This window comes from Apostichopus japonicus, chromosome 5 (assembly GCF_037975245.1).
Source record: "Apostichopus japonicus isolate 1M-3 chromosome 5, ASM3797524v1, whole genome shotgun sequence".
Lineage (NCBI taxonomy): Eukaryota > Metazoa > Echinodermata > Holothuroidea > Aspidochirotida > Stichopodidae > Apostichopus > Apostichopus japonicus.
Genome location: NC_092565.1, coordinates 1,310,499 through 1,337,326, shown reverse-complemented (window position 1 = coordinate 1,337,326; position 26,828 = coordinate 1,310,499). Strand labels below are relative to the sequence as shown.

Genomic DNA, 26,828 nt, shown 5'->3' with positions numbered 1-26,828 from the left:
CTTAAAAGAGCTTTAACGTGGTTCTGTTGAGTGACAAACGTTTCTGGCCCTATCTACGTTCCCTTATGACCTTTAAGGAGGAAGTAATTTACCAGCAAAGACCAAGTTGACAATGATATATCGGTCAGCATGCACCCTCAAAACTCAGTTAAAGCATAACTAATACTCCAAGTGTCGACTGTTGTGGGAAGGAGGCGGCAAATGTTATTATTCTCGTGGAGACTACACCCAGAGGGGCGCTGTCCGCTATATTTCGATCGTCGACTGTCAGTGTCAGAAGGCTGCATAATGTTAAATTTATCTTCTGAACTAATTAGTCATGTCTGTCTGACTCTGCTGCTTATCAATCGTTACTACCATTAGGGTAGTTGTTTGGAAGGTCGGAATTTCTAAACGTTGGAGAAAGATCAACCATGTAGGTTGAAGCATGGAGGTAAAATCTGTTTTTACCTCCATGGTTGAAGGTAAATGTATTTCAACCGGTACGCGGCGGCGGAAAGTTCCCCGCCATCCAGAGCATGGAGGTCAAATCCAGGGTCAGAGCAGGAAGTTGTTATGGAAAAACTCCCTGGTCAGAGTCAATATATTTTATTCAGTACGCGGGAAATGTGGAAATCTCCCGTTCTAGGTGTGACAAAGTTTTTATTTCACGCATGCGTATTTGCATTCTACTGTAAACGTATACTGCTGTTTACTCAGTGAAGTAAGCCGAATGTGCCGTCTACGTCGTTAACGTTGCATGTCGCAGGCCCAAAATTTCTTAGTAGTTGCATATTTGCACGCACAGTAATTGCATTAAGAGTTGAGACCGTTTACTTACTAAGTTACTTAGCCCGATCTGATATTACAAGATGACTTCTCCTGAGCTGGATACCGATGACGAGTAGGCCTACATTATCATTGGAAAATATCTTTTGTCAGGACTGTACCCTGAAAAGTCTACGTTAAATCTAGAAAGATCGATAAGGGGAAGATCGAAGAGTTTTAGACTGACGGAAGATGCCGATCTAGTTTACGTCGGCCCACATGGCAACGAAGATAGGCCCTTGGCCAAAGCCCACAAAATTAAAGCTTACAAGAAGGGTTTGGCAGTAAGTGTTTTATTTGTTTATTTGTATAAAACTTTTAGAAATTATTTCCACTGAAGAAAATCCATAGATATGCATATAGCTTGAACTAAGTGCATTGGCCATTTGGGCCTTGCAGATTATAGGTATATTTTATTATTTTAAATCACCTAAGAGTAGAACTGAAAAGTCTAAACTTTATTAGTGTTAGAGAATATCGTGCTGCATAATTAGTCGGCAAGACACGAATAGTATTGGGCTAATATAGGCTAGCCTATACTGTAGCATAGGAGTAGGACTTCGAGAGTTAACCCTATTTGCAAATAATCTGCTTTATTCAAATTTAAGCCACTCTGATTGACAATCTCTGAAATAAAGCCTACTTGGTATAATTTATGTTACTGTGGTAGCTGCCAAAACTCCCAGATCAGCTGTCAGTTACATATCAGCTGTGTAGTGTGTACCCATGCTACCATTAGTATACAAGCTTTTAATTTCAATAATGATTATGTGTTTGAAACTGCTAGGTTACAAACAAAAAGAAATCTTCAGGATAGGACTTTCCAGATTTTCTGAAAGATATGTCATGGGATTAGTCCCCTTACTAGTTAAAACACAAGGTAGCAAGGGAGAGGGGGGGGGGGGTTCCTGCCTTGTCCATTTTGGAGGATCAATTAAATTAATGAGTGTTACTTTATTATCTCTTTCTTTTTAGAGGCTTTCCCATATTTTTTTAATACATTGGTGCCGGGATGTGCACAGACACTGCAGCAGGTCGAATATGCTTAATCAGTTGGCCACCTGCCCATCACTTCATTGTCAGAAGGTTAGCTGTGTTGGCTAATAATGTACGGTTTAATGGGCCTTTTTGCTGGTGATATTTTAATTATGCAAACATGTACATGGTTATGGTATGAATATTCATTAAACATTCTTCCACAGTAATTAAGGTTGTTAATATATGCACAAAACAATGTTGCAATTAAATTAATGCAGGTTAAACCATGGAGCTATAAACCTGGGATTATAGCTCCATGGTTAAACCAAGTTTATATCAATTATATTAAATTTGCAATGTATTATCACATGTAGACACTGCTTGGTAATATACTGTAGTATTGCTAGAATAGTGACCAGAATGGACCTAAAAACTAATATAGGCCTAGTGTAATCTCTTTGACAAATTTGAGGGTGGGTGAATAAATTTCTATTCAGGAGGATAGCTGGGTGTTGAGAGAAACAATTGAAAAAAGAGCAAATAAAAATGCACAACAATTTGCTTTCGTTTTATCCCACATGTTATCATGAACTTATTTGACCAAATGATAGGAGTATTTTGGTATAAGACCCTAATTTCAAAGAAAGGGATCTGAGAAGGTGGCTAAATCAATAGAAATATCAGGTTCATTTCAATTTCTGTAAGAGTCCTTGTAGGACACGAGTGGTGACAATTTCACCACCTAAGTATTTTATTCATCGGCATTTCAGCAGGAGGCACATGTACACCTGATTTCAATGGAATCTGCAATGGAAGTTGTGTAACATGTTTTTTTTTTTCTTCAAATACCTATCCTAGCTCATAGGCCTTACATGTTAATGGAATATGGACCACCTTATGCGTTCAGCTTATAAATGCTAGGCCTGGGTCGAAAATACTGTTCACAAGCAGCACAGTTATCATTAAATCAGTTTGTTTTTGTCATCTAAAAGCAATATTTGTTTGCATGATTGTAACTGCAAAGTCATTCACCATATGCATATCAAGTTATCAACCGATGCTTAAAGTTTGCATCCCTTTGTTGGCCAGTGCAAGAGTATAAGGAGTATGTGTGGAGATTACCCAGAGAATGAAAGATCTAGCTCATTCATTTCTTCCCAAAGTTATAATTTACTATATATATTAAAGATGATCATGATAGTGGTACATTCAGTAGACTTAATGACTCGCAGTACTGTCAGTAATTTTCATGTACTGCAGCCATAACACAAATTCCGCTAAGAACACATTTTGGTATTTTTTTTTAGCTGCGTATAATTAAAGCAACAGGAAAACCTTTACATAGGACTTCATAATTATCTGATATGAATTTCAAAATGAAAAGAAAACTGAATTGTGATATGAAGCAAGAATGACCCATAAACATAACAGAGTTCAGTAGTTGAATTGTTGTCATAAAGAAGTATCCGAGAAAATGTCCTAGGTACGTACAGTCATATGCAGTTCATAACTAAAGTACAAACAAAGCCATAGCCTTTTGTCCAAAATTCATCCCCAATGAACCCATATGCATATTTCAACTTCTATTTAAGTAAAATTTGCTCCTTGGTTAATAACCAAGAAGTCTTTCCTTCCATACTGTAACTCTACAGTGTGAATTTCTGTCATTAATATAAAAAAATTCTGCAAATTCCCTTCAAAGATTAATTTGTAACATTTCTAAATGCTTACAATATATGGATACCAAAGTATACATATGTATAGGTTGTACCAATGTATGTTTCCTACATCAGTTAGGTGTAACCCTGTCATCTCACTGACAGATTCCAAGGCAATTTTCTGGCTAACTATCAATCACGCATCCAGGTACTTATAAATCTGTCGCCCCCCCCACCCCACATTCAAAGGTGATGAAAATGGTTACCAGGCCTATGATAGTCCCTAGTAACAATTACCATCTAGATTGTCAGCTAGATCACTGCATGTGACTTGCATCTCACTTAAGAGATTTCCCATTGGACTTCCATATAACAGTTGGGTTTGACAAGTCAGTAAGTAATAGGTTTGGTAATGAAGAAAAAAATTGGTAACAGAGTCTTCCAGTGTGAGTTACAATAAAAAAAATAAAAACAATTGAATGTTTAGCATTTTACAAAACTCAGATATAAATCACTTGAACATCAGTTGGTATGATTAGATTGTGTATGGTTCTGAATGCCATTTTACTTCTTTTTTTAGATGGGTGTGGATATGATTGGACCCCTTCCAGAGACCATCAATGGAAATCAGTACATCATATAAACCCTATGTGACTATTTTTCAAAATGGCCAGAGGCTGTTGCTGTAAGAAACAAAACAGCAAAAACTGTTGCAAACTTTCTGTTTGAAACCATGGCCAGGTAAATATCCATCTACATTTGTTTCTACTTTACATGGGATTAGTTACGCAGACCTGCATTTGCACTGTTTTAACTGTGACAAATGGTTACAGGAATTTATAGAAGTTGTTTTTTAAGTTAATGTCAATAAAATGTTAGTGGGATATGGTCAGTGCTTTTAACTTACTTTTTTTTTTTTTTTTTTTTTAGATCAGTGCTGAAATGATTTTCTGATTAAACCATGCAACCATTCTGCAGATGCCAGTAGTTCATTACATTACTCGTAATCAATACTTTAACAATAGTTATTCAAAAGTTTCCATTTATTTAGATTTGGGTGCATGAAAATTGTCATCTCAGACCAGAGAGGAGAATTTGTTAATGCTAAGAAACAAGTCCCTGTTTGACATGATAGGGGTAGACCACAGAGAATCCTCTAGCTACCACCCACAGACCAATGGGCTTGATGAAAGATTCAACCAAACTCTGCAAAGGTCACTCATCAAGGTTGTCAATGAAAACCAACATGACTGAGATGGAATGCTGTCTTCAATTCTCATGGGGTACCATACAGCCAAACATGGTTCAATAGGTCTTTCACTCCCTTTTGCTGTGATGTTTGGAAGGTTTGTAATAATTTAAACCTACCATTGCTGAATAGAGATTTACATTTGCTAAGGCCATATACAGAGAAAAAGCAATCAGGGATAAGAGAGTTTGGACAAATCTTGCATAGCTATACCAGTCCTCTGTACGATAAAATCTAATTTGACAAATCCCAGGTCCCGGAAAAAACCGCTAAATAGAGGACCATCAATAACCCAATTTAAGTTACAATATCTAAACAAATAAATATTAACCCTGTATATGGTACACTCTGCAACAAGTACAAAATATGAGCATTCATTAAACTGTAAATGCATGCCCATTAATTTAAAAGATACATGCAATTAATGCCACTGACATTGGTTTTGTTTTTCATATATTTATCATAATTGGCTGGTATGCAAGTTGAACCTATAACAGCACAGAATATATATAAGGGTTTTATATTTGTGCTGGTTTGAGTATGTGATGTGACTCAAATTTCTGGTTCAATGGTCTTAATAGTGAAAATAAAATATATAAAAATTTATTTATTCTTCAGTCAACAAAGTGTTGTGAATAATCGATTTTTAATTTATCTTCATATATCCAGAGAGCCATTGCGACCAGTCGACATGGAAGACTCCATTGTCCAACCAGAAGCTCCTACTATACAGACTGCAGCGATGCACAGCGGGAGAGGGTTTTTCAACTCATGTCACAGTCGTGGGACATAATCAAAGGTGTTGTGAAAGAAAATATTGGCAAAGCCCAAGAAAGGCAAAAAAAGAATTTGGATAATAGGCACCAAAAAAGGTAATTATATAATGTTATGTTGTACATTGAAGTTGTAGTTAAATGAATGGCAACATATGCATTGTATTATGATGTTTACGTATATCTGCTACTGGATTTTATTTTATTCAGAGCTTCGAAATTGGCTCCAGTGTTCTCGTACGGAATGCTAGAAAGAATGCCCGAATAGGAGGGAAGCTTGAAAACTCTTGGCTAATTGGGCCGTATGAAGTGAAGGCTGTGAATGAGAAAGGACTGTACACACTTATTAACAGTACCACAGGCCTTCCTCAGAAGAAGAAATTCAATTCAATTTTACTTAAAGAATTTTGCACAAGTAAGATTTCTTTGCAGTATTTTTTTTTGAGGGGGGGGGGGGGGGTGGGGGAGGAGGAAGATTGGCATGATTCCTCCAGAATTTCCTTAAAAATAATCAGCAACTTAATCAGTTCTGAGTATTTGCTGGCTTATGCGAGGGTAAAGGACTGTAGCTGTCTTCACACAATAAATCAGTTTCGACTTGGCTTAACAAATTAACCATTATTGCCAACAATAATAAAGACAGGAATAAGTTAATTAGAAGAAAACTTCAGTTTCCTGACAATTGTTTTCAGAAATTAAATTTCATTTGTTTCAGTTTCGAGAAGATAATTTTATGTGATGTCAGTTTGAAACTCTGCAATTTAATGTTCAACTTCTGAAGAGCAGCTTTCCTGGCTTTGATAATAATCGTAACCTATTCATTCATGCTGGCATGTGTGTGCGTGTCTTTGTACCGCCCACATTTTTAACACGATATCTCAAGAATCGAAGCTTAGATTGATCCCATAGTTTGTGCAAAAGAGTACATTGTTGAGTAAAAGAAGCGTATTGTATTGTTTGAGGTCAAAGGTCATTCGGGTCAAATTGTGAAACCTTGTAAACATGGTATCTCAATATTGGAAGCTTGGGCAGATCTCGTACTTGGTAAGATAGTGCATAACATTGAGTAAAAGAAACTGTTTGATTTTGTCGGAGGTCATAAAGGTCATTTGAAGTCAAAAAATGCCAAACAGTTACCTCACTCCCCTCTAACCTGTCCCTACACTAACGCACCTTCCTAAACATAATATCTCAGAAGCTTGGAATGATCGCATATATGGTATGTAATTGTACCACATTGAGTACACGAGCCTAATGTTGTGGGCCGAGGTCATAGGCGTACGGGACCATTTTAGTTTGGGGGGGGCAGAAAGTTTTGTGCCCGAAAGTTCCTGTGACACTATCTAAGAGGAGCGCCACCATCGGTTGGCGCGTAGCGTACAAGAAATTTTTTGGCATAAAGCCTCTCAGATTGCCGGAAACGGCACATCTGAGGCCTTGCAAGTTGCATATAAACATTCTTTATTTTATAATCTCACATTTTAGAAATTTACACTTCCCCAAAAATTTGGCAAGTTAGAAGAAGAAAAAATGGTTACATCACTTTGAAGAGGAAAAATAGGACAGTATATTTTTTAAGCTCATATTTAGTTACCGTATTTATTATTTTAACACAGTACTCTGCTACCTCCAGAAAAACATACATTGTTCAACGACACGTAGGCGGGATAATGTCGCTGTGTCGGGTGAGACTGCAATTTGTCTCCCAAAAAAAGGATAAAAAAATAACAAAGAATATGATAAACCTGTACTTGTAGGCTTGTAGGCACTCCCCCCCCCACCATCCATTCCATCAAAAAGAAAATGTTTCTTATATACACTCATGTCGGAGATGTCCAGGTATACAGTTGACTAGTTAGAAAAAAAAATTGATCGTGCAAAAAGCATGGTAGCCCAGGTGAGCTGCGCTTACGGTGGTGTTACACGGAAATATTCGGGCATCATGATGCTAAACAAAGAAAATCAATGAATTGTCGGGCAAAAATTTGAAAAAGATTTGGGCAAGCTACTGCATATTTATGTATATATGCAAATTTATTGTTTGTCACAACACTGCTTTACTAAGATGGAGTAATTTGTACACCCTAACTATAAATTATGTCAGATTCATGAAAAAAACTGCTCATGTTACATCATTGAATTAATGCTATTTGAAAGAAGTACATGGCATTGCTCACAATATTGCTAGTAATATGAGTAATATTATAATAATATTCCCAAGTCATTTACTGTGCTATGATAGCTGAAGGAGAGAGGGAATCCCTTACACTGGCCAAGTGGCGAGTTTTTCAAAATATTTTCGTAAGGCCTGTTTTTACAATTCATGGTTAAGTAAGTTTCCAGTGTGCTATGATTGTGTTCTTTGCTTTGATCCAACAGAGATCTGTTCGCAACAGTTTTTCTTCAAGTTCCACGAAGCAGTTGTATGACCAATTGAAGAAACTCAAAAAGTTTGAAGTACAGTAAGTGTTAAATATTTAATTAAAGTGGGATTATATGCACTCCATAATCATGCAGTTACTGATACCAACCTCAGTGCATGGTATACATTGGCAGTTACAAGAAAAATTTTGTAGTGCTTAAGCAACTCTCAAAATTCAAGCAGAAACAATATTGATTAATATTAATGATAAAGGTGCTCTACCTGTTACCTTTATCATCGCTCGGCCAAACGCTTTTAGATGTTGCGCTACTTGTTGCAAACTTTTGTTGTGCTATATGATATGTATACTTTCAATGGTTAAGCACTGCATTTAAAGGAACTTTTTATTGAAAAATCGGATCCAGTCCTTCTGGTCATATCATTGTTTGTAAGTTTATCGCCTTATGCCTTGCCTTGTCATGAATTTTACTTTCTGTGATTGAGTGCTTGAGCTGTTGGCCCGTTCTGCCAGAATATTTGAATCTAACACTGACTTACGTGGAGACGTGACCTTAGTGCTGCACATAGGTCACACTTGATCAGATCTCACTCTAAGCTTGGCCTTGATACAATACACGGGAATGCGTACAGACTTCAATAGGCTATCAACTTGCCATACTGTATATCTGAATGCTCGCATGCTCAAGGAGGATCAGATCCCACACTTGGGGATTCAAGTTGCTATACTCTGAATAATCGCATGCTTAAGGAGGATCAAGCAGACCCCACAAATGAGGTGATCAATTTGCTAGTCTGAATCTCACATGCTCAAGTAGGACGAGACCTACAAGGGCGATCAACTTGCTATAGTTTGCATTCTCGCATGCTCAAGGATGATCAGACCCTACAATTTGGGTGATCAACATCCTATAGTATAAATTATTGCATGGTTAAGGAGGATCAGACCCACAAGGGCAAACAACATGCTAGTCTGAATATACTCCATACATGCTCACGGTGGATTAGACCCACAATTGGAGGATCAATTTGCTACAGTCTGAATGCTCGCATGCTCATGGAGGATCAGATCTGCATTTGTGGCAATAAACAATATTGCTAGTCTGAATGCTCGATCACCTTGTTAACATACATTAATTTGAAGTACCCTTTCGTAATGATTGCTGAAATCATTTTTTCACAGTAATATTTACTTTCTATTTAATTTCTGTAACTTTGAAGCAATGCTTACTATTCATGCGTCCTATTCTGCAGGCTGAATTACCTCAATGACGTTCTTGTCTCTCATGCTGTGGACCATCTCTACCACCTTGTCACAGGTTGCACCGAAACAGAAGCTGAAGCAGCCTGTAGTCAACTGCGCAAAAGCTTACCAAAGTAATGATCCTGATGCACAATTATCTTTTCAATATGATATGTGGTGTAAACATGCATTTTTTTAGCTTGAATGTGAATACTTATTAATTCTCTATTCAGTCAATAATTTTAAACTTTTATGTATAGGTATAGGTTGGTGCCAAGGGTCAGAGCATTTCACCAGGATAGGAAGGGAGGCTATCCAAGCTGAATATGATGAGGTTGGAGATGATCAGGTGTTTGAGTATAACAACCAGTGGTTAAGACAAGAACTCGATAATTTATGATAAAAAGGTTTCTTTCTTTCATGCATATCGTTATTGTTTGTCCCCCCACCCCCACTGATAGACAATTCCAGAAAAAAAAATCCCGCTTAAAGTTTAAGTATGTTTATATGTGCAAGATAGATTAAAAACAGCAAGCAACAAGAAAAACAAAGCATAAATTCCGTCAGATATAGCACTTTTGGAACCGACAATAAGTGTCCTTATATTAAGCAATATTTAATTCACACATTCCCTCCGTTCAAACCACACTAGATTGGTTTCAATTCAATTCATAACCCCCCCCCCCCCACCCTCTCACACAAACACTTCCTCCCCTCCATATATATCAAAGGGTCTGTTTTTCTCCCCTGGCAAGGAGAAAAATGTGCACACAATTAGTATACTGAAAAGAATTAGTGTTTCTATTATCTTATAATGCATAAGTAATGTCATTGTAAGGTTGAATCAAGAGCAATGTTCCCAGAGAACTCCAGTCAAAATGATGGTATAAGTAAATCCTGGGATTGTTTTTGTTGATTGTGAAGTTCAAAGGATTCTAAGGTGACAAAATTCTAACAAAAGTCTCACATAACAAGCATATATTTTACCACACGTAGAAATTAAGTTGTTGTATTGGTGGTTGTAATCTATAAACTCATGTGTCACATCCAGGACAGTAAATGGCAGTTAGTTCGTCTTTCTTCAGGTAAATGGAATTTTACATTCACCATCTAATTTTTTAAATTCTGTTCTGCTATGCTTTGCTTTGGTCACACGAATAGGTACTAATTAACAGAAAACTGGCTAAAACAAGCAGAACAATTATCTTTCCAAGATGAGGGAAGCCAGCTCACTTGATATAGCATACATTCATTGTTAGTTCTAAGCATAAACTTACAGTTGTGACGGTATGGGTTAGAAAAAATGATTTGTCATATTGCGTCATCTCAATATTAATGCTTAATTTGTTTGCTGATTTAATAAACCTATGCGTTAATACTTGTGTGTGCGGTATGACACCTGGCTTTAAACACGCTATCTCAAGAAGGGAAGCTTGGAAAATGTAAGATTTGGAATGTATGTGAATCATATTGATTATATCCTATATTTTTGGCGTGGATGTCAAAGGGTAAACAGGGTTCAAGTTGTGAAAACCTTGTAAAAATTATAAGTTCAAGAATGGAAGCTGAACAGATATCATATTTAGTCTGTAAGTATACCACATGGCTAAAAGAGGCCTTTGTTATTGTGGAGATTAACAGTGGTCAAATTTTGTAAACCTTTAATACTTGATATCTCAAGATGAGGAAGCTGGAAGAAATCTCATATTTACTGTAGTATGTATCACACTGAGTGAGTACAAGCAGGCTATCAGTGGTCATTTGTGTCAGCATCTGTCATTGTGAATATACTGTTTGTCACTTCTTGCTGTATTACTAAGATCAAGTGTGTCGGTATGTCCCATTCATATGAAATGATACTCATGTTGGATCATAGAAACCACAGTCTTGTTTTTGCATACATGCTACTTGACAGCTGTCCTCATATGCCATTCAAGTATATCAATGCAAGTAACAACTGGGATATAGTTTCTTTATCTGTGATGCATTATGTAGTTGTTGCAACTGAATAAGCGTTTTCGTAGAAAAGGTCTTGTATCATGTAAGTTAACTAAAATCTCAATTAAAGATGCAGAAGTAGGACGCACTCATCATACAGTATATCTAGGTGTTTGTATTGATGACAAACTAAGTTTCACTGGTCATATAAGCAGAATACTTAAACGGGTGTACTTCATAGTCTCAACTCTATCGTATATAGTTCCATATTTTCACTGCCAATATCATACCACACCTAATATATGCTGTTTCTGCTTGGTATCACTTTTTACTAATTAAAGATTATAAGAGAATTTTTTTTTTTAAAGTATTGTTCTAGAATTTTTAATATAGATTTTAACTTTCTTATGAGTACTGTAAACAATGCTGCTAAAATGAGTTCATTAGAAGTGTAAATTGCATACAGAGAAATGACAGACATTCTTTGCATACCGAACTTAACTCTCTACTTCGAGAAACTACTAGGTATAATCTGAGAAACAAGCAATAACACCAAAATTCAGAATTAATGTGTATAGAAATAGTTTTATTTATCGTGCTGCTATTTATTTACAAAATGGTTATCTGGGTAATTTATTGTAGACAGCTGCACTTGTACGTTTTGTATATATATATATGTATATGTATGGGTGTATGTGTGTGTATATGGGTGTATGTATGTATGTATGTATGTATGTATGTATTATGTATGTATGTATGTATGTATGTATGTATGTATGTATGTATGTATGTATGTATGTATGTATGCTTGTGTATATGTATTTTTATTTTCAGTGTTGACTGGCCTTGGATGCTCCCCAGTAAAGGATTCAGGTGATTATACTGTTGACTGTGTCAAGACCAAACTTTTATAGTGCAAAGAATATTTATTTAATGTCAAGGTGGGCCAAATATGTAGACAAAAGCAAGAGAAGTGATACCAAGTTGTCTGAATTGTGTACAAATATGATTTCACTGGTTTCAGCTTGCATTTCACAATTAGCCCTAATTAATTTTTTTTTTCTCCAACATTTGAACAATAGTCATTGAGATACTTTGACTAGCACTAAACAATCTGAGTGTAGTAGAACTGGTTCTCACACAGCCTCCTTTCCCAGTATTGTTGTTAAGCCTGATACTTAGTGTGACCAGCAGCATGTCATTTGAAGGTAGTCTGTATAGGCCACAAAGTTGTATTGTGACATCAAGAAGTACTTTCCCTTGAGGTCTTTATAATCTCCAAATTTTTCTCAGACATTTTAAAAGAACATGCAAAAGGACAGAATGCCCCAGTGAGGTAAATTTCCTACAGGTGGTACAAAAACAGTTTAATAATTTTGACCATAGGTGACCATATTTTAGTATCTGGCATATTTGAAGCCAATGCAAAATAATTTTCAGCTGATTTTTGTTGAAAATACATGATATAGCTTAGAGGCCTTTATGCCCATTAACAATACATCGTAGCAACAAACGTTTATGGTGTTTATCAATACCAGTTGTGCATAGTGAGATATTCGTTTGTAAATACCTTCTAATGAATAATGCACTGCCTGACTGTGCAGGCAATATATCATGATTCGATCGTTGACATGTCATGAACACACGAAAACACCCTACACAAACCCTCTGCTCCTATACCATATGATTTTATATTGCTTCCCAAGTACCATTTCCAACCAGCTAGGCATTGCCCAATCTTAAAATATATCACATGAAAAGGAATTCCCAAGTATTTTCACCATAGTTCACATTCACAGCCTGTCGAAAATTGGATTAACAGTAGTCTGCCTTTAATTGATTGCCTGACCAACAAATACTGCTAGGCTACAACTGTGGACGCCAAAGCATGGTTTACTTTGATTTATGTAACCTTTTTTTTCATGTGAATGTCATTTTGTCTTGAGATCCCCAAGATTTCCAAAGTTACTACATGTGAGGCTATATGTTATTGTCAATGGTTGTCAAGCATTAGAATTAAAAGTAGAAGGGAAATTGGATGATTTTTATAAAACAAAGTATTTGAAACAGCTTGTACTAAAAATAAAGAAACAGATACAGTTGTTCTATGTCACAATAGACATAGGATGTTGCACGAGTCTTGTAGACCGTGGGCCGAAGTCTCAAATCGTTTAAGTTCGTTGCAACACAGAGAGGACTACCAACAAATGCCATTATAATTATGAAAATAATATGAAATCACCATTATCGATTATTCCCAGTTGTCTAACGTGCACATTTTTGCAGTTGTTATTAATAACCGTTACCATTTTAATCAAATTTGGAGAGAGTTTATAAGGCGAAAATACAGCGTATGATGTCACGAGTAACCAATCACAATCACGTCTACAGGCTTGCGCAATACTTTTTAACATCTGGCAACATTTGAACATGGCGTCAACTAGTGATAAGGCGGCCTGCCGAACGAAAATGAAATTATAATGCATTATCCATGTTTCAAAGACAGCCTCAGGGAAAATGACTGCATTTACCAATGTGTCCAAAGCTTAAGTAATCAGATGTGCTAAGGAATGGAAGGCTTTAGGTTGAGAATTAGGGGATATTGCCAATACTATTTTGTCTGACAATGCAGAACTCAACTTGACGTTGGACACAACAACGTGCGGGTGTCATCGGCAATGTTATATGAAGTTTACCGACGTTTCCAAAATCTCCAGGGCTATATCTAAACTTACACAATCAGTTGGTGAGTTGTATTTGGCAACAAAGTAAATATATGATTGTCATCCTAGGCTCAATCAATTCAACAAAACTGTTGTTGAAATCTCTTTCTTATTTTCTGTTTTGCAGAGGATTTACCAGCTAAAACTGATACTGCACAGATTTTGGAGACTTCACACAATGATCAATCAGGTAAGATTTCTGTCTGTTGCCTTCAAAATTTCAAATAGAGTGCAAATATGTACGTGTTGGAATATAGGCCTATAAAAATACTTATGATACTGTAATGATACAAAACGTTGCTCTTTTAACATACATAACTGCTTGTAGTCCAGTTCCATGTGAACATATCATTGAAAAAAATGACAACATGGTTCGGTAAGTAAACAGACATGCATACTGTCTTGCTTATTAAATGTATTTCAATGGAAATTCAGGTCCATGTTCTGTTTAAAAGTAAATAAGGGAGGGAGGAAATAGTTGAATTGTAAAGTAAAAAATTAATGTAGAATAATCAATTTTGCAAAACTCATGGTATGCAGCATAAGGTAATAAGCATATTTTATTTGAGCTTTATCAGTCACTATATTTATTAATGTGGACATTTATTGCAATGTTGCATATCTCTTTTTAAACTATCTATCAGCTATGCAACATTGAAGTGATTGAAAGCAACTTTAAAATACTTGAGGTGAAGTAAAGAAGCCCATTTGTGTATCACAAATACATATTAAATAAATCTTCATCTGCTCTGTCAACAGAATCAATGGATCAAGGACCTGCCCCAAAGCTGCTGAGATCAGTCCACACACTACACTGTGGCCACATTGTGTCTCCAGTAGTTATATTATTCAAGACCTTTAAATTTGCAATTCTGCATGAGAGACCACTTGATGGAAAGTTGCCATTTCTAAATTCCTGCAAATTTTCATGAAAATGTACAATGTACTTCATAGGTCCTGTAACAGTTGATTCACAATTTCTATACGTAAAATCTATTCATTGTTATTTAAACATATTCGTATTCATAATTTGTGAGCTCGGCAGCAATCCCGTGCTGTCCTGCATGGCAAATATTCCCAGATGTGGAATTCTTCACATTACAGTACCGCACAATGGTTACTTTAAATTGTTTTGTGTACGAGGCCGAGATGTCTCTCACTCTGCATTTTTCGAGAGAGGGTGCACAGCCTTGTACAGATAGGCCGACCATGCATGTTGTTGAGACACAATTTATCTTTGCCACACCTATCAGAGTGCTTAACTGAGCCGAAATTTGTAAAGAGTCCAAAGAGGTACGTTAATTTATGTTATGGTTTAGATGCAAGTTTACCCCGGACCTAAAGGCTTCTTCCTGTCCAATTGTAATATGTATATCCATCAATTACAGAGATAGTAAATATTCTTTTCGTAAGAACTTAGCGTCAGTTTTGATGGGACTATATCACTGAATGGACTAGCCTTACTACCATAGATGATATATTCACTTGTTATTGTATATGTATTCGATAGAATGTGCATATTGTAGTTGTTTGTATAATTATTATTTTTATTTGTAGTTTTCACGAAGGTACTCAAAGAAAACCAGATGAATAAATAAAGAGCAACCTTTCGTAGAAGACTCGGTCCTATTTTTTGATGGCTACAGTTACAGGTCCTGTTCTATGAAAATGTATACATACTGTAGCTATTAGAAATAGTAAATGTTTTCAATTGTTACTTCAGTTTAACAATATTTGTAAAAGGAATTTATGCACTGGTGATGGCAATAATAATATAATTCAGAACTGAAACTTACACACCTTTCTCACCTTCTTTACATAACACTTTATGGTTTACATTGGAGCTTCACTCCCATATGCTTTCCTCATTTATAAACTAGATTTATACATATCCCCTCCTTACACCACCTCACCCTTCCCCATACCTTCCTAATCCCTTAACTTTGCCTCAATATTTTCAATTCAAGAGAGGCTTCAATCTCTGAAATTTTGGAGAGGGGTAGGATTTTAAGCACCATTTAATATATCCATGTCCAGCTACCAAACATAGGTATGGGAATTGCAGTGCATAGAATTGGGCTAGGGAGAATGATGTTTGGCACATGATCAGAATTAATGACAGATTTTCTATGTAATTACAATGAAAAGCATCGCGAAGTAATTTAAATAATAATTTTTTCGCATAGCAGTATGCAATGCTCCGATATACTGAAATGGACAGCGCCCTCTATTTCTGTTTTTAGTGCTTTGTGACCTTATAGTAGACCCCCTCCCCCCACTAAACAAATTATCATTCCACATATGTTCAAAACAGCCGGCGGGACCTCAACATGAAGGTAGATTCTCCTTCTGATCAATTTTATGGTATTTGTGGCCTATTCTATTTTGTGCAGGATATGTATGGGGAAATTGCCGCCATTTTGGCCTAAAAAACATTAATGTGCAACATTGTCACTTGGGAACAACTGATTTTGGAAAATAATACATATTGCTAATAAAATATAATGGGTTTCATGTATACCCCGTGACTTTGCAACGAAAGTTAATTTTTAGATCACTTTTCCTACTTCGGCCCACTGCCTATTGCAGCACTCATTTTATAGAAATGTATTTATCTTATGCAGCAGAGAACATGAAGGAGAATTAAATTTGCAGTAAATTTTAAAGTAAATTGATATTTCCATTCATTTTTGTCTGTCCAAATAGTATCATGCAAGAAATCATTAATGACCATATATTTCAGCCGTTCATCATGTAGTGAAATTGGTCTAAAGTTCCTCTATAAATCCTGCCATTAAGAAATGCAATTAAGATGAAAAGGCATACTCCAAAGAAGCCTTGCTGTCCAACTGTTTTTGCACTACGTTTCCATGCAGAAGAGCTTGTAGGACACATTTGTCCATGCTATTCTCTCATCCTGTCCGTGCGGACAGAAAATCACCACACACGGACGTTTTTTCCTAGTTAATAGTGTCCGTCCGGACAGATAATACTGTCCGCCGGACACAATTCCCCCCGAGAAATTTGTCCTACGGACACAATTCCCGTGGAATAGTGTCCGTGAGACGCCCGGACACTATTCCCTGTCACACTGGCACAGAACAAGTACAGATACATTGGGCTTGAAGCGGGAAATGTCGATGTCTGAATTGTATTATCAAGAACGATTTTTTGTCGAAAAGGATTGTTGAACTGGACGTGTTGCTGTGGGGAAATGTTTAGTTCAGTGCAACCATGGAATTCTCCATGGGACAGAGCCTAATGCTGCTCGACGGGAATATAGCTATCACGTTAGGCTACATGCACGGTTATTGCTAGGTAACGGGTGTCGTCTGCTGCTCTAAGCACGCGTACACATTTACGTACTAGTTGGGTGAAATCATCATGCGTAATGGGGAGAGTAATATATTAGTACCACCCTGGAACACATCACATGACCCTCCATGCATGGTACGCGCGTACGCGCGTATTTACTGTGTGATAGTTTCTCCAGATTCATTTACCTCGATGATGGTCACTATGAAGTAGTCTGCACAGCTTGACACTGTGAGGTTCTTCGTGTAAACACTGTGTGGTAATATAGCATGCTATATTTGGGGCCAATACAGCAGTATGACCTATAAGATTATATCTTCAACAGTTGTTCTGTTCTAGTCATATACCTCACTTTTTTATATACATGTGGTTTATTGTACAGTAACATAAAGATGACATAAAAGCAAGCAGAGTGCAGTTAGCTGGAAATTTACAAGGTACTACATTTAGTTAGCCGGCTAAGGACAATCCTGTGGAGAAACAGTCAAACTCACCATCCTCATCTGATTCAGAGACTGAATATTTTCCATCTGTCTTGTTGTTGCAGTCAGTTTGTGTGTGTTTCTGCAAAACAAATATCCAACACATCATAATTTTGGAAGATCAGGAAGATTGAACATAACTAGCTGAATGAGATGAAATCATGTACAATTAAAATAGTATATGAAGTCAAAAGTCCTATATACATTTTAAAATCAAATGGTAGATTATTCAAAAACTATTTTACACCATATATGATTAGCTGTTATCAGCATGTTTCTATTCAATTGTGTGACATGTCAGGGTAATTGCTTACTCTACAGAGAGTCATTGCATTTTTTTTTTGTACAGGAGAGTCAAATTCTTATAGCAAGAGAAAATAGGTGGGACATATACTATGTGGTATGTACATCCCTTCAGCTGAAGTGGAAGCCAAGAGATACAAATTTACAGCCCATTTGCCATCACCATTCCCCCTACCATTCAATGGGGTGTATACTAAACCTATACAGGTTATAGCAAAAGTTTCAAGGTATACAATATTTTGTGTGAAAGTAACAAAATTACAAAATCAATAAGGGAGTTATCTCTCAATGTGATTTGCCATTGGTTCACTACATACCAGGAGTAGATGATGGTACATGTAGGAATTGAACAGAAAGTGGGAGAGTTCTTTAACGTGGGTTAAAATAGTACATAAATGAAATACTACTATTGCTACCTTTAACCTCAAAGTACAGGATAGCCAAAGCAATGGAGGTCAAGGCAACTCCAACAAACCCCCCCCCCCCCCCTAACATCCTTAGCTTCAAGACAGAACGGAAATGTTTCACAGCCCAGCCCCTACCAATGATTCTCCCATTGCAAACAGGGTAAAAAGGGTCTATGTTAAAGGTATGCTGTATTGACCCCAAATATGCAAAATTTTCAAATATGGTCCATTGCATATGGTGATTATTTTTATACTCTTCATATTACCACCCTGAAGGTAATTTACCTCACTGGGACATCCAGCCATCTTCTTTGCTTATTTAGCATTATGGGAAAAGTTTAGAGGGTAATGCCTCCAGGAAAAGTGCAGTTTGAAATCATATAGCAAGTATAGCATTTAGTTAGGGGCCTATACATCTTTAACCTCTATACATTAAGAGTGATCAAGAGAAATATATTGGGTTGGGATAACTTAAGTACATATAGGCAAAGGTATTAGTAAGTATATTGGAATACCACCTTTGAAATTAATTTATTAGCCAGGCAACAAAAAAGGAGGGCAGAGGATATACCCAGTAGCTTAAAACGGGGATCAGGACCGCCAAGAAGTCATCCCGTAGGCTTCCAGATGGAAGGTATAACAGAAGTATTTTAAACAATACCGCTGACATTTGTTCATCCCTTAGGTAGAAAAGAACAGGGCAGGAATATGCCCAGTAGCTTGGACAAACAAGGGGGGGGGGAGGCAAAGCATCCACAGGGAAGACTTAAAAACATAATCAGGACCACCAAGAAGTCTACCCTCAGCTTCCAGATGGAAGCCAGCTGGGGGTACACTTCAGAGCCCCAATGATCACCCCCCCCCCTCCGATCCTTCCGTTGGAAACAGTTTAAAATAGGGTCTATGTTAACCTATACACATTGAGTATTGCAGTTATCAAAATTAGACAATCAATAAAGGAAGCACCTCTCAATTTGATTTTACATTGTTTCATGCATACGAGGGCATGGAGAATGGGTGAGGATAAAGATTAAAGGAAAAATGTGACAAAGATATTTGGGAGTAGGTTAACATTACTACATATAGGCAAAGGTATATTGGGAAGTATATCTAAGAATACTACCGTGAAATTAAATCGGTTAGATAATAAAAAAAAGAAAAGTAGGGTAGGGATATATACTGTAGTTTAGCCAAACAAGGAGGGGAGGATAAGGGGGGGGGGGATAAATCAGGACCACCAAGAAATCTACCCTTAGCTTCCAGATGGTAGCCAGCTGGGGTAATATTTGATAGCCCACAATAAATCCCTGTGGCCCATTGCAAATATGGATAATTGGGGTCTATGTTTACCTCTTCATAATTGAAAGTTATCAATAACATAATAAGGCAATGGAGGAAACTTTCAATGTTATCTTGCATTGGGTCTACTTAACAGGTTTAGAGGAGGGGTAGGGTCGAGATTGAAGAGAAAGGGGGAGATGTTTTGGAGTGGGGCAACATTATTAAGTACTGTATGCTATATTAATAATGAAATGTCTAGCACTGCTATTTTTGACCTTAATGTACGTACAGAGCAATACAGGACAAGAAATTCCCCATCCCCTTGCCATTTGTTGCAAAACAGAAGCCAAGGGATAATATTTCACAGCCCCAATGTTTCTCCCCATTATAAATAGGGAAAAAAGGGGTCAATGTTAACCTCTGCACATGCAGTATTGCCTGCAGTAACAAAATTAGGCAATCAACAGAGGAGGCAACTCTCAATGTGGTTTTAGAGTGAGTATTCTAACTGGGCATACACAATTTCTTAAAGTTATTGAATGAATGAACAAACATTTACAGATACACAATGAACATGAAGTTTACCCACTAAAAATCCCAAATGCATAAATGGCAATAAGATGTATACAGATCAACGTCACTATAGTGCTTTAATATTGGATTCTATGCAGTACTCTTTTTGCCTTTTTCCAATTTATTTGCTAGTGAATACTTTAAGATATATTATTCCTTTCAACATTTCATCATGGACTGGTTTAACTTTAAGTTATGAGTAGGGGATAGTTGCTATCTGTATGGAATAACATATGAAGCAAGCATGAATGAGTTCTGACACATTATTACAATGTCAACATTAAGTTTATTTAAGGTGATCCTAGCAGGTTAGGGTCATGTACCATAGATCCTATTGCTCAATTGACACATGCTTTTGCAATTTGCTTTCTTGCATTGCAATTGCAAAGAGATATCTTATAGTTTTAACACATTGACATAGATTTATCCATTTTATTAAATGTTTTCTTTTAATGGGGTTGCAATAAAAATAGATATTTAAATAATCAAACATAACCAACTAATCAACCAAGTAAACAATCAATCAATACTGTAAAATAAAAGCAAGCCTTTGTCAAAGTTAATGTACAGTAAAGGCTGTTAAACGAACTACAGTATTGATTAGATGAGCATGATTTATATTGCTCTGTTTTACACAGCCTTAACTTCTATTGATGAATCTTTCTTAGATGATCAACAAAGCAGAAGGATTACCTTCAAAAGGCCACAAAAGGACATGTTTTCCAGGCTGGAACTGTCATTGGTCGCTGCCTGGAAGAAATTTCATTTTGTAGATTTGAATGAAGTATAATGAAAGAGTATTTTAAATAAAGGGCAACACTAAATATAAGTGTATTTTATATGAAATAGACTTGTGGTTTCAAACCAGTGTACTTAAACCAGCAGTCAGCCAACTTTTGACTGCAAGAACTTTTGACAGCATGAAATTCAGGCACTCAGCCATGAACAAACTGATTACCAGCCAATCCCATGATATCCCCCTCCCCCCCCCCCCCCACACACTCACACCTCCACAGAAATACAAAGTCTTAACTCTCCAGAGAAAGGGCTTATCAGAGTATCACTTTTCTGTGTGGTAAAAAGAGCTAGTGCACAGGTGCAATCATATCCATAAATGTCTGCAACTTACCTGACTTATAAACAAATTTGTCCGAAACAACAGAATGGAAAACAAGTGCAACAAAAACTTACGGGTACTACAGAGTTATCTCTGACATTACTGTCTGTAGCTTCTTCCTCATTCTCTGGCTGCTAAAGAGAAACAAATACTCCTCAATTGATTTTAATATAAATGAAATTCAATGCACTTTAAAGAATTGATGTAAGTAGAGATATGAAGGAGAAGGGGGGGGGGGGGGAGGTTCAGGTACCTAACGGTACTGTGGTAACTTCTCTAGAATTACTGTAGAACATTACCAAACAGAACATAACATAAAGAAATCATAACAACTAAAAACTACTCCAATGTTGCGTTTTAACTTGGGAAGTTTGCACTTACTTGTGCATCATTACTTTGAGCAGAAATATTGGCCATATTCCGAGGCCTGTTCTTATGTAACAACTGAACATTAGGCGTAACATAAATCAATTCTAGAAGAATCAGACGTGTTTACTGATGAAATACAGTAGCAGCTTGTGACTATGGCGACTATGGGTTCGAGTCGTATCAACATTTCTACAGTAACTGTAATTTATTTTTCGGGGGCATTGTGGCAAACATTTACACAATGCGGCAATAGGTTTCCTGAACAAACTTATACATTTTGTACAAAAATATTACTTTACATTTTACGTCGGAACCGGGTAGTATGTTCGGAACCAGGTAGCAATCAGTTCGGCGGGTACTTGGGTTACTTGTGCAAACACTAGTTTATATCAATCTCATATCAAAGCTTTAAAGAGACTATTGCAGCCGGATCAAGACCTTTTCTGTATAATAACATGACACAAAATCTTAAAATTTTGCAAGAAAATTGGTATGTGTAGCGATTGAGATGTGAGACGTATACATCTCCCATGATCACAGAAACTGCAACAAATCAACTAATTGTATCTTAAAGATCTGTACTTACTGGCCCCATATTAAGCATGCTATCACTTTAAAAGCTTATGAGATTACATTCTAGCTGTAGACTGTAGAAGTTAAAAAAAAAAGCTCTGACTTCAAATTAGCCTGGAAATATATACATCATTCTTCTTATGTTTTTCACTAGTATGTGTTCTTCTGGTACAGTTCAGTTTGCAAAGACGATGAAAAAATAAATGTTGTTAAACTGATTGATTCTGAGAGGTTCAGATCATGTCTAGCTTGGCTTGAGCATTATCTCTTGTAGAGTTGGCATGTTGAATGTTGGAACTTGGAATACAGCAAGCACACTTTAAGTTACATATAAACTCTGACAAAATGCTTTGTACTAAGTTTAACTGGAAAAGATACAAAATTTAACAATTTACTGTACCTATTTTGTCATCTATCCAACAAGATGTCAATGAAGTGTGATCTGTTTTCTCTTTGCAGTAGTTAATAGCTGCCTGCAAATGGCTAGTTTTTCTTAATCTTGGATATAACTTCATCTACAGGTCTGAAATACAAAATAGGTGTAAGATGGATGGTCACAACTCTTCTAAGACTAAAGTAACAGTATAGGCCTAGGATATGTTATGTTACTCTATGAGTATTATACATAGATGTGACTGAGTTAAAAGACACCCTTCTCTAATCTGCACTATTTGAACAATTGTGTCTGGCCATAAATGAATAAAAAATTCTAGACTAGTCAAGCATAGCAGGCTGGTGGGCTTTATCTCCAAAAGGTAGGTTGAAGCGTGAGCATTCTCATTATGTTCCCTGTTGATTGAATATACAATCTTATATGGACTAAAATGAAGTGAATCCACTTCCATAAGTCATGAAGATTTTGATTAAACAATTGTCCAGCCTAAGCTCAAATTTATTGACAGCCAAACCTTCCAATATTTCCCTATCAAAGCATTGTTCAATTGAAATTACACAATTCACATTGCACTAACAAATCAAAAACCAATTGCATTTCATCAGAAAAATATGATGATTGAGAACTCCTTGGGTCCTTTATTCAAAGAAAATGGCCCAATACCACGGTAGTACTTTATTGTTCAAATTGTTGAGTGGTAATGGCAGTGGTGACAGCTGCTTTGATTTGCCAGCATGATAAATGTGATACTTTCTTAATGAGGATGCATTGAATTAGTTGAATTTGCGATTGATTAGCCTACACGTAGTTTGTAAGTTGTAGGACTACCAGTACTGCAGTACCTAGTACTACTGTAGGTATCACCATTCAATACATTACACGTGCAGTAGTAACTAACTGTAGTATAGTAAAGGCTTCATGAATGACGCACCCTCGTAATTGACACACCTTCAAATATTACTAGCAACGATACAGCAGGCCACCTAAACATTTTGCAGTGTAGCAGAATTACATATTTCATCAGCTTGAATCCATTTCAGATATTTGCTGACCAAATTGTGGTTTTTCTTAAGCTTTTAACACCCTCCACCCAGTTTTGCACGTTTCTTGGTCATTTGGAATCTTACACCCTAAAAATAACCAACATTACCTCAATATGATACCACTTATCTCTGGGACCTGACCTGTCTGAGCTTAGAGGCTCAGAGCATAGCAAACTGCATACAAAGTCAATTGAAGTATAATAAGGCCTCACTACACTACACTATAGTTAGCTTATCAACGAATGTGTCAATTTAGGGGTATGAAAGAACTTGACACGGCAGACATTTTGAGGTCAAATTCTGCTCAATTGTACAGTGCATAAGCACAGAACCCTAAATATTTAGAGATCATTACATTTCTGAGGAACTACACATATGAAAAACACATACAGATGAGTGATTTGAATTTTTCCTTGATATACAGTACATCATTGATCAAATCCTATAGGCTTAGGTGTGTCAATTATCCCACAATGATACTAGTAGTACTAGTAACACGTAAATTTAGGATACAATTCTTTAGAACAGCAAGGAAGCCCCAAGCCCCCTACTCATGACCTTCAAATATAAACAAGTAGCGTAATGAATGAGATAGGTACTTGTTCGGCTCGGCACACTCGATACTGTACCTCCTACCCTATAGTACCTAGCTTAGGCTTGCCTAAGGTACAGTATGTCATACAACCGGCTAATATGCACAATTTCCATCCAATAATACTGCTGTTAGTGGCGACAAGTTTCACATAAAGTATATTGGATATTCAGGCAATGCGTAAGCCTTGGTTTCAAGTGAGCACCTTATCGGTAGTCTTTCACCGATAAAATTACAGCTTAAATGAGATACTTACGTTGCTGGATGATATACAGGATGTGTACAACAGTCGTAGCCTACTTCGCGTACGTACGAACAGTGTATACCTCTGTGCTGTGTCTAAACAGTTGATGGCGCCATGTCGTTACAAGTCTCGTACTGCGATGGTCTAAAATTGCCAATTTTCGTTATTTTACATCCAGAATATTCCAAATTTCACCAAGAATAGCAATCATGTGTCTTTAATACAAATTCTGGATGTCGCTGATATATATATCCTAGTTTTCCCGTATATTGCGCGGAAAGTTGAGGTTAACATATATCCTACCTACACCGTATGCGAAAATAACGTTATATACACTGTTGAGTGAGGCTCAGATTTGCACTGAAAATGCTCTTTATAGCAAGAACATACAAACAATTCTAAGTTAATTTCTGATAAATACCATCATGTTGGCTACATACGAAGAGAAATTTGTTTACACAACGCACGATATTTGAATTGGTAATGCCTCTGACTTATGTTTACCAAGAAGTTGGTAAACAGATGCCCAAGGTACACATAGGCCCCAGCTACCATGCACGAATGTAAACATATGCCCGCATTCATAAGTTAACTATATATATATATATATATATATATATATATATATATATATATATATATATATATATATATATATATATATATATATATATATTTTTTTTTTTTTTTTTCTCCTCTTAGGCTGCCCGAATTTTTCAGGACTTTTGCCCGAATTTCTTGTCCTCTGGAAATGGGGGGGGGGGCAGTCTGCCCCTCTGCCCCCGCCTCGTACGCCTATGAGTAGGCCTGACGTTTCGATCCTAGCAGGATCTGTAGTGACCGAACTGCAAGCGAGCCTATGTAGTATTCCCTCTCGCAAAGTGGAACAGCCTACGTGTTTTGTTTACAAACATTCTGTTGCCCAACTTTCTTGCTTATCTCCACTCCCATTTATAGTAAACTTGAACAAAGAGGACCAGTGTCCAACGAGAGAATGTTTTGGGGTTATAAGTTCAAGTGTACAGCGACATCGTTATCAGTGACTTCGTTCAGTGAATTGGTGAGCGAAGGTTGTTTTCTAAGCCGTAACATTACTTTAGCACTACAATATATACCATTGCCTTACACCACAGCGATAGCTGGCTAAAAAGGCCGATACTTCGTATATTCTTCGGGAATCCACCGGACATTTTAGTGTGGGATGTAGCAATGCAATCCACCAATTACTAGCGGATTCAGTTTTTCAATTATTCAATATTATGGATTATTTTATATATACGGATCTATCTTGGAACTGGCAGTTCAAGTTCCCTGGACCGACGCCAAGGAGGGTTAAACTCGACAGAACTATTATTAGAGGTTAGTAGGTTTTATTATTATGAACAAGACCTCTAAAGATCTTCAAAGGCTAAATGACAGGTAACAGTAGGCCTAACAGAAGGGACAAAAACACGTACAAAATACAGACAGGTTAATGAGCATGGTCAACAAAGAGATGGATGAAAGGGGATTAGTAGACAATTAGGGATGAAGAAAGAAGGAAACCAACAGGGGAAGAGGAGCGGTAGGAGATAAACAGTGGAGGGACAAAGAGAGGATTAAGGGAAGGGGAAAGGTAATAAACTGAAGAAGGACAAAGACAGAAAGGTGTGGAGAAAAACAGGTGGAGGAGAGTTTATGAAAGGGGGGGGGGGACAAGGGGAGAAGGAGGGGGAACAAGGGGAGAAGGAGGGGGAACAGAAGAAAAGTTAGTCATGTCCTTCCTGAATGTTGAGCCCATGAGGTTGAATGGTGCGAAGGCGTTGCATCCACAGCCTCTCTCTGCTGATTCATACTAGGTCAGGACGGCTACCTAAGGATTCTATCCAATGTAGGGGCATGTCATTAATGGTATGGTTGGGAAGGTTAAAGTGTTCTCCAACTGGGGTCTCAGTCTTCATGGTGTTGACTGTCGATCTTGACCATAGAATCGCTTCTTAAAGACCAACTATGGAGACTTTGCGATGAACATAAAATCCCACCATTTTGCATGTATGTAATCCTTAACTCACTCCAATTACATTGCTGTAATTAACTTTACCAATTTCGGACATTAAATACGTGAAATATGGGAAGAAATGTCAGCTTTTTGGTTCCTTGCTATAGCAAAAGGAACCTATGTAGTCAGGTTTGCGTGTGTGTCTGTGTGTCTGTGAGTGCGTCTGTGACACTTGCGTGGGTACACTGTAACTCAACAAGGGAAAGTTGGACTTAACTCAAACTTTGTATATAGATCCGCCATAGTGAGAAGGTGTGCCCTTTTGTTTTTGGTGCCTGTGAAGGTCACCAAAGGTCAGTTAGAGGCCAAAAACCAAAAATGTTATAACTGCAATAACTCCCAGTGCCA

General features: G+C 37.0%; 1 protein-coding gene and 2 long non-coding RNA genes across 11 annotated transcripts in view; 2 read left to right on the top strand and 1 right to left on the bottom strand.

Moving 5' to 3' along the window:
• The window catches only part of LOC139967262 (uncharacterized), a 152,861-nt gene extending 127,878 nt beyond the window's left edge, over positions 1-24,983 (bottom strand). Inside the window, exons 1-5 of one of the 5 annotated variants that reach the window (XR_011792936.1) lie at positions 24,455-24,983; positions 22,570-22,692; positions 21,302-21,361; positions 20,804-20,860; positions 17,559-17,628 (exon numbers count right to left, since the gene is read on the bottom strand). This is a non-coding gene — a long non-coding RNA (uncharacterized lncRNA). The other 4 variants (XR_011792935.1, XR_011792939.1, XR_011792937.1 and 1 more) reach the window with 4 other exon arrangements.
• Positions 1-26,828, top strand: part of LOC139967266 (uncharacterized) — a 386,449-nt gene that overhangs the window by 357,606 nt on the left and 2,015 nt on the right. The window lies entirely within an intron of this gene.
• On the top strand, positions 4-17,533 carry LOC139967258 (uncharacterized). Of its 5 annotated transcripts, XM_071970858.1 has the most exons (10): positions 4-4,184; positions 4,495-4,789; positions 5,362-5,564; positions 5,676-5,880; positions 7,845-7,927; positions 9,100-9,222; positions 11,861-11,899; positions 13,659-13,772; positions 13,877-13,939; positions 14,509-17,531. In XM_071970858.1, exons 6-10 carry the CDS (start codon positions 9,114-9,116, stop codon positions 14,679-14,681), a joined length of 498 nt encoding a protein of 165 aa, XP_071826959.1. In that variant the 5' UTR covers positions 4-4,184; positions 4,495-4,789; positions 5,362-5,564; positions 5,676-5,880; positions 7,845-7,927; positions 9,100-9,113; the 3' UTR covers positions 14,682-17,531. The 5 variants fall into 5 exon arrangements, 1 of the variants encoding a protein (XP_071826959.1); XR_011792932.1 differs by having other exon boundaries at positions 4-1,091; positions 4,024-4,184; positions 9,100-13,939; positions 14,509-17,533; XR_011792929.1 differs by having other exon boundaries at positions 4-1,893; positions 4,024-4,184; positions 9,100-13,939; positions 14,509-17,533.